The sequence below is a fragment of the Heliangelus exortis genome, chromosome 12, assembly GCF_036169615.1.
Source record: "Heliangelus exortis chromosome 12, bHelExo1.hap1, whole genome shotgun sequence".
Lineage (NCBI taxonomy): Eukaryota > Metazoa > Chordata > Aves > Apodiformes > Trochilidae > Heliangelus > Heliangelus exortis.
The window spans coordinates 10,288,781-10,297,437 of record NC_092433.1 but is presented as its reverse complement, the minus strand read 5'-3'; the positions used below and the strand labels follow the sequence as shown (position 1 = coordinate 10,297,437).

Here is an 8,657-nt window from a genome sequence, read left to right as displayed (position 1 = left end):
AAACTAAACCACAGGAGGTTCCCTCTGAACATCAAGAAACACTTTTTTTACTGTGAGGATGTCCAAGCACTGGTACAGGTTGCCCAGAGAGGTTGCAGAGTGTCCAGCCTTGAAGATCCTCAAAAGCCATGTGGTCATGGTCTTGGGCAACTGGCTGTAGGTAACCTGCTGGAGTAGGGAGGTTGGACCAGGTGCCTCCATAGGTGGGGAGATGAAGTTGCTCTGAGGGAGAAGTTTTTCCAGGCAATGAAGTGAGGTGGTAGCTGAGTGGTGAGGCAGACCCAGTGGCTTTGTGGACCACGGGCTACTGAGGAAAGCCCCGAAGGCGGCTGTTAAAGAGTCTCTACTGTGCGGACCGTTCCTGCCAGAACCCCTCTATTTCGGCCGACAGGGAGCTGCCTGCCCCCGGGGGCCCTTCTCCTGCTCCCTCCTCACCCGGCAGAGGGGGCGTCACCGGAGGGGTTCGGCGGCTCTCTCATCCCCGCCGCGGGGGCTGATCACCCACCGCTGCGCACGCAGCCGCACCGCCGGCACTCGTTGTGTCCACCCGGGGCTGGCGGCGGCGTGCCCGGGCCTTGCAGCCGTGCCGTGCCGAGCCGAGCCGTGCCGTGCCGAGCCGAGCCGGGGGGGGGCGGTGGCTCCACCGCTAGAAATTAGGTGCAAATCAGTGGCTGCGCCCCGCCTCTGCTTCGGCCACTCCGTCTGCAGGCACTTGGAACCCTCCCTTTCTCCCCCCCCCCGCCTCCCCGCTGTTTCCCCCGCCCCCGGAGCGGCGGGCATCGGCGGCGGGAGGAGGCGGTGCCGGGCGGCGGGATGCAGTGCGGGGCCGGGCGGCGGGCGGGCGCGGCGGAGAGGGGCAGAGCCCGGCGGGCGGCGGGGCGGCCCCGCTCCCCGTGAAGAGGCGGCGCGGCAGGGCAGCGGCCGCCGCCATGCAGCCGTTGTACCGGGCCCCGGCGTTGGTACTGATGCTTCTGGCCGCCGGTGAGTGAAGGCTGGTGGGAAGGGGGTCGCCGCCATCCCTATGAACTGGGGCGGGCCGACTGTCGGGACCCCCCGCGGCGGGGCTGGAACTGGGCAGCACCGGGCAGCGGGTGGGTGTCGGTGTCAGACCCCTCCTCGGGCACCGGAGGGCCCCGAGCATCGGGACCAGCAGTGGGGGGCTGGTCCGTCCCCCTAACCATGGGGAACCGCGGCCCACGAAGGGTCCCGTTCCCCGGGACACCGGGATCTGTGCGGGAGGCAGGTCCCCATCACCCCTTCCACCGGCTCCTTGCAAGCACCGTTGACCCCCGGGGTTCGGGACCTGTGTCGGGTCCCCAGAGCATTCCCTGGGTTCCGGGAACCCTCTTGGAGTGGCCATTCTGCCCCGGGAGCCCCCGGGCTCCCGGCATGGATACACGTGGGTTTCACCCCACGGGGACAGGGGCTGACCCGGTGTCCTCTGCCTCCGAGACGGGGTGTGCAGCCCCTGGTCCCTGCGGAGACCCCGCAAGCCCTGACCAGTCCCGATAGCCCGGGGGGTGCGGAGGGACAGACCCCGCTACACCGGGGCTGCCCCCACACTCTCCTGTCCGTGGCTTCGTCTGGCGTCGTGGTAATTTTGCTAACTACCGCGAAAACTGGCACAAAGGAAAGGGTGACCGCAAATTGCTTCGCGTTTCCCCAAGAGCCTCCTCTTGAAATTTGAAGGAGAGGTAGGATGCCAGGGAAAGGCAATTAAGTGCAGGAATAATTATACTCGGAATCGTTATGGAGGCTTTGCTTCTATTTTTAAATAGTCTGGGGAAATTTCCCAACAAAGGGATCCCCCTCAGAAGACCAGTGAGGCTGAGATTGCCCTCCCTACCCCCATCCCTTTTGTACAGAAATCTGGTTAGTGTGGAACAGGAGTTTTGAACGGGGACATTTAAAGAGTGGGAGAGTCTTTGTCTTGAGTCATTCTGGCAGGGAGGGAAGGGCTGATTTCCCAACCAGTCACTGTCTTACAGCACGACCGAGCTGTGATACGGTGACATCCAGCCCCCTGGCATGTCTCTTTTATTACCCCAGTTTCCCAAAAATGTTCATGGGGGAATGTTGGAGCCACTGAGGAGCCACTCTGTCCGTGAGCTTTATATACAGTGCTTTGCCCCTGTCACCTGGGGCTCCCTAAAGAGAGGGTATAAAGCCTTTTAGATTTGCAAACAATAGTGAGTTTATAGAGCAAAATGGATCAGAAACCTGTTGGGGTTTTGTGCCAATACTCCATGGCACAGAAGCAATAAGCCTTTCCAGAGCTGAGCAGGGAGCCAGTTTTGTGATCTCCTCCTGGCAGGTGGTTCACATTAAGAGAAAACCTTTGGCATGGCTACCATCATAACCACATCTCAGGAGGAGACCCATGTCCCCAAATTCAGCCATATCTCTACCTCCTCTATAGAGGAGAGCAAGGTGCATGGAGCAGGACTACCATATTCCCACCCCACTGATCTGCTGGTGCAGGTTGGCTCCATCCCCATTGCTAGAAAACTACATTATCTCTGTGGAGAGACTGACCTCGTGCTGGTTTTGAAGTCTGGCAGTTGAAAGGACCATGGCTGATACTGCTATGCTGAAGCTGCTGGAAATTTACCAGTATTGCTGTCCAGCTTTTGGTGATAGGGAAGAGTTGGATGCTTGGCTCTTTCTGTGATCCTCTCTGTTGTCCTAGCTGGGAGACATGTAGGGGTGGGAGGCAAGCAGCAGCTCCGAGGGACAGCTCAGTTCCTAATCTAATGAAAATGGTAATCCTGTTGGGTTGTGGGAGCTTTGGGGGTCTGGCTCACTTGACCAGGTATCTCCAGACACCTGGACTCGTATCTCAAGGGGACGTCAGAAGTGGAGATGCAGACTGCTGCAAACTTACAAATCAAGCCCATTCTGGTTAATAGCTTTGCTCAGCAATTTGAGTCTGGAATAATTCAGTGCACTCCAGTTTTGCTTTTCTGGTCCTTCAGGACAGGAACAGTTAAAACCTGAGAGAGAGAGCTGTAGGGATTGAGTGAGATTCGTAGATGCTGGGGGAGAGGAAATGCTTCCTGCAGAATGCCTTGCAGGATCCAGAGCCTCCACACACCTGAGGCATGGGCTGAAATGAGATCTGCAGCTCATCAGGGTCCCAGCAGACTGCTCGGCAGCATCAGGGTCTCAGCACTCCCGCCAAGCTCTAGGGTATCTGAGCCCTTTTCCTTTTGTAAAGAGGAAAATGATGTGGTTAAAAGCAGGGGAAGGAGGAGAATCGGTCTCTTCCCTCTTGTTTTCTCCCCAGGTGCTTGTCTGCATGTGGGCTATTTAAGATGTTTGCTTTTTCTTTTCCCTCTTCTGCCTGCTTAGAAGATTTCTTGTTAGCGTTGTGTGAACGAGCCTAAGCTGAGGGAGTATAAATCAGGATAGATGAAAATTCCCTGTAGTCAGTTTTTCCTCGGCCTCTTCAGTGCCATAAGGAAATGTTCATTTAATTATAGGCATGAGGGGTAGAAATAACTACATTAAGCCCTCAAGGGGAAGCTGCCAGCAGTGAGCTGCAAATCAGAGCGCACAAAAGTTTTTCCACTTGCTCAGAGTGGGAAGAAGCTCTGGCGTTTTGTGGGTACCTGAGTGACCAGCAGCACTCTCAGCAGCCCTACTGCAGGGCCAGGGGCAGAGGGACTGTGGGGAAGGTGCATCACGGCCCACAGCTGGCAGTTGAGTGAACTTGCTTCCAGTTCTTGCGGGCTGCTGAAACACGTAATCCCAAAAGAATGGAAAGAGGCTTTTTGTCAGGCACACGAGTGCAGCCCGCACAGAGGTAAAGCAAACATGTGCGTTGTTTTATTCAGAGGGCCAGGGATGTTGGCAATGAAGATGTGCCCTGCTGGGGCTTGAAGCCGTGCCACACTGTCCCCGTGCCTGGTTAAGCTCCGTCGTGGTTACCAGGGTTTGGATGTACATTCTTGGTTTGGGGATAATTTTCACTGTCGGGAAGCCAGCTTTGCAGCCCTCCCTCTGTACTCTTGGTTATTCCCATCTGGCCTGATGTGTTTTGAAGGCAGTCAGGACCCATACCTGTGCCCTGGGACTACCAAACCTTTGCACAAGCTTTCCTGCCTACAATGTGTGAGGTTGTTTGGAGAGTGGAGGCTCTCAGGGGTGAGACTGCCTTGCAGCATGCCAGCGTGTGGCTGGGTGGTCTTCACTGCTCTGCTGCAGTGTCTGGAGCACAGCATAACCATTTTCTGTTCTGTGTTAGGTACACAGTCCAGGGCAGGACAGGGTGAGAAAAGGAGGCACAGGCCTGGTGAGGTGATTTTTAGAGGACAGGTGAAATGCTTTAGGCCTGTGAAAGGGCAAAGAAATCTGTGGACTGCAATATTTCTCTTATATCAGTGGTTTTCATCCTGTGGTCTGTTAACCCCTGTGGGCTGCTTTGAGGAGGACTGTGAGAGGTAACTGATGAAAGGAAATTCAGTTCTGCTGTACACAACTGTCTACCTGATGCTGCTTCCCCAGGGGTTGAATCTGCCACACTGAGCTGGGAACTGCCTCTGTTGATAGCGAGAAGCTCAGAAGAGAGCAGACATTGCAGCAGCAGAGAAGGGAGGTGGAAAGTCTACCAGAAGATCTGGGGAAGGAAGCAAACAGTCTGGGAGACTGAAACCAAACAAGATTTTGATTCCTGGCATGAATGGTTGAGCAAATGGAGGACAGACATACTTGTCTGAGTTGCTGTGCCTTGCTTGCATGGCATCTCTTCCATGGAGATGGGTGGTAGTGCTTAGAGCAGTCCTGATGTTACTGATCATTACTGACAGGAGACCTGACTCCTCAGTGCTGGTGCACATGTGCTTACAAAGGGCACATCTGCAATATCTGCAAGAGCAGGTGCATCTTGCCATGGCCTTGCCATTTCCCATGGGTGTACCTGGATTTGTGTGCTGTAGATGTTCTGCTGAAATGCCAGAGGGGCGAATCCTGGCAGTTCTTTGCAAGGTAGTGCCCACTCAGTACGTGCAGACATGCATACCCTGTGCCCTGGTGTTTAAGCTCCCTTGTTACGCTAACTGTAAAGATCTGTAAAAGCTTCAAGATTCTAGCACAGCTGCTGTGTGCTCTACATTTGAAGAGCTGTCCTGTTGCAAGGGCTTCCTCAGTTGTGCTGTGTCCTTGTTAGTGCGGGTTGGTAGGTGGGTGGTTTTAGAGGGATGCTTGGTGAGGGACCTGCTTATTGGCAGGACCAGAGGAGGATGGCAGTCTGATCTTGTTTTCTGAAGCCCTAATTGGGAATGATCTCTGAGATTAGAGGCTGGGATGGATTTGTAAGTGGTCTAGTGCAGCATGGGAGAGCAGCAGTAAGGCAGCATGGGAGCTGGGCTGAGAGAGTGTAGAGTGTCCCAGTACAGGTATGGTTCACAACTCTGAATTGGCACCAAAAGGACTCGGTCTGATACATGGTCATCCCATATGATTCCCTGTGAAAGCTATTGAGGGTCAAGGGGACAGAGATTTCAGATAAGCATGGGACAATCAGCTTGAACATCCTTCAGCTGAACAACATGAAGTTTTTCCTCTTCCTGCACTGTTGGTGGCTGGGATCCTTTTTTGTTATTTAAATCACCCCGTTTTGTTATGTTCTTCGAGGGCTTGTGCTGTTTGCTGTTCAGCCCTGGGGCCTCTCTCCTCCCTGCCCTTGGGTCTTTCTCCCCAGCTTTTCCAGGCACAGTGGTCTGGGGGAGGGAATATCCCTGGCAGATGCTTCCCTCATCTGGTCATTGTGTTTCTGTCCTAACCAATTATCAGTAAATGACCCATTCCTGACCCAGCTCTCCTAGGAAATAACATTGTGGGTAGCTCCTAGGTTTGAGGTGGGCTTGAAAGGAAGGTCAACGGTAGCAGGGCCAGATGGACATTGTTGTGGCTGCTGCATTGGCAATACCAAGATGCTCTGACCTCCCTCCCTGGTACTCATTGTGTAACTGGGCTTTGGTGGTGGAGAGGCTCTGCTGGTCGGTGGTGAGAGGCAGGTAAGTCTATGCATGTGCTCCGAGTGCTCTTCCCTTCATCAGGCTGATCCTGCCTCCCTGGCAGTGTGCTGTACCCACAACACCTAGGAAGGAGAGGAAAAAGCAGCCTTCAGCTGGGCAGACAGAAAGGCACACCAGCCCCTCTATATGTCAAGGCAATGTGATGACATCTTAAAGGATGTTTGTGTGTTTTCTTGGGGAGAAAACTGAGGCTTGCTTGTTGCTAACTGTAAAGGAAGAAAATTTTAAAGGCAGTCAGACACAGTTGCAGCCAGATTCCATTTTGTCTCCCCAAATCCCTCCCTCCTCATTTCAGCAGGACACAAGAACGACTTATTTCATCTTTCTCTTCTAGTCCTATTTAATAGGCCAGTTGGGAGATTTTAAACAGCTGCCTTGTCCCATGGAGTGGTGGCTTGCCTTCTGGCAGAGGGATAAAGTGGTTCCTGGTCAGCCAATGTGGAAAATACTTCGGGGTTCCTTTAGAAATTTAAAACTGTTCTTAATCATAGCAGTTTGGGAGAAACATGGCAGATGTTCTTTTCTCCAATTTTTTTTCCTGCTGTTGAGTGAAACTCCTTCATATGCCTTGTCTGGGGCTGTTGAATTGAATCCTCTGCTGATCTGAATAGAGGAAGCTTCATTGCTTTGACCTGGAGCTGTTTTCTGAGGGGCCAGTGGGGTCAGCAACTAGCAAACTCATTTCGTCTGTGTATCCTCCTTGTTGGCTCTTTTCCAGTGGCCTCAGAAAGGTAACACTGCAGTATCATTCCCTATTGTTGAAATCACCCCATTCTGCTTCTTACAGAGGTGAAGCATCGTTTGCAAGATCAGCATTACCTTTGTGGGTCTTAGCAGCTGGAGAGCTCACAGCCAGCACGGGACTTCCTGTGTTGGTTCTGGTGCTCTCTCTCTGCCTTTGTTCCCTCTCCACCTACCTCTCCCACTTTCTCTCCTTTCTTGCCCCTCCTCTGATCTGGGGAGGGTTTTTCCTTCTGTGCTCACAGCCCTGCCATTTCCCCAAAGGCTGGCATGAAGCTCTTTAGCATGCAGAGCTTCATCTCCTCCAGGTTACGCAGAGGTGCCGCAAAAATAGAAATGAGACAAACGCCCCATTGAAGCAGCTGGTGAGTCCTGGCTCCGTTCCCTGCTCCCTCCCATCTACAGTCACAGGGCTTTATTCGTTGGTGTTTCTTTATTCCTATCGTTTGATCTGCCTTTTCAAATAGAGAATTGGGAGACTGATGGCTTACAGAAGTCGTCTGATCCCTATTCCTCATCCTAGGAGGAAAATGACAAGCCACTGGTGTCTTGGGCATTAGAGTTCCTCTCTTGGCTGTGCTCCCTGGCCTCCCAGCTCAGCTCATGCTTTGATTCTTTCTCTGCTTTGGAGCTGACAGCTGCATTGAGCTTCTTTATGAGATGCTTGGAGGGGGAAGGTGGAGAATCTTGGGTCTGCTGTTTGACACCCCAAGCCTTAGAGTTTTTGCTGTTGGTGCACAAGATATGGTGTCAGGGTGCTGCCTGGAGGAGTCCTGATTCGTACACTGGTGCAATGGTGCTGTTAGCTCAGTGGCATTTGGGCTGTTGCTGGTACAGCAGTGTCCCCCAGGCCAGCCTCTGCATTTTGTGCCTGTGGATCAGGCCCCAGGGTGTTGTCTTATTCCAGATCCACCTTAGGAGAAACCTGGCTTGCTCAGGCTGTGTATGTTAATGACTCATTCTTAGGGATGAGGTGGTGTAGTTTTATCTTGGGCTGAGGAGTATCCCAGTAAACAAGATAATGCAGCTTAGGGGGTTTTAACTGTGTAAACACTTCAGAGTTAGATGAGGGTAAACAAACTCCTAGGATCTGAGCTTCCTGCATGGATGGGATTAGCTCTCTGGGTGCTCAGGTTCACCTGCCATGAGATGTCTGTTGCAGAGCTGGGGAGATGGGCTGTGGTTCAGTGCTGCAGGCAGCTCAGACAGGGTGTAGCTGATGGAAACAGAGGGGCTTGAGCCTTTGGAGCTGGTGCAGAGTTACATCTTGAGGCTTTGCCTGGCTGGCTGGCTGGGAGAGCCAGGATTTGTGCTGCAGTGTGGCTGGGAAGCCAAGGCACCACATCAGACATATCTCTGGTACTGGGAGTTGGGGGAAACTGAGGAAGTGGGGTGGTTAAAGAGCTGAGCTAGGATCCAGGATCCAGGATTGTAGCTCCAATTACACCAAATTTTCCATTTGGTCTTGCACTTGCTGTGGTCTCTCCCAGACTTTCTGCTCCCCTTTTTTGGAGAATAATGTTCCCTCTGTCGTGTCTGCCTGAACTGTAAGTTGCTCAAGAGAAGTGTCTTCTTCATTGGGCTGTACAGGGCTCAGCAGTGCCCTTTGGTAGTGATGCAGGTGTCTTGTGTCAGCCTGGGGAAGCCCAGGCTAGGGACTGTCACATTGGAGCCTGGTAAGGACCACTGAATTGGCACAGGGGTTGGCCTGGCCAGGTCTTTCTGGATCCATGTTCACATATAAGATGTGCAAACCCTTTAGTTTTTCTGGCCATAGACCTCACTGTGCATGCACAGCTTGCAGGGAGCCAGCCCATCCCCAGGGATGCCCAGAGGCTCCTTGGTTGGCTCCGTGATGCTGCAGTAGCTTCCTTCCCC

General features: G+C 53.3%; 1 protein-coding gene across 1 annotated transcript in view; it reads left to right on the top strand.

Annotated features, from left to right (window-relative positions):
* The first annotated feature begins 809 nt into the window (after positions 1-809).
* PODXL2 (podocalyxin like 2) overlaps positions 810-8,657 on the top strand; it is a 30,587-nt gene continuing 22,739 nt past the window's right edge. Inside the window, exon 1 of the mRNA XM_071755978.1 lies at positions 810-981. Coding sequence (XP_071612079.1) covers positions 930-981 — 52 coding nt within the window. The 5' untranslated portion in view covers positions 810-929. The remainder of the gene's footprint in view (positions 982-8,657) is intronic.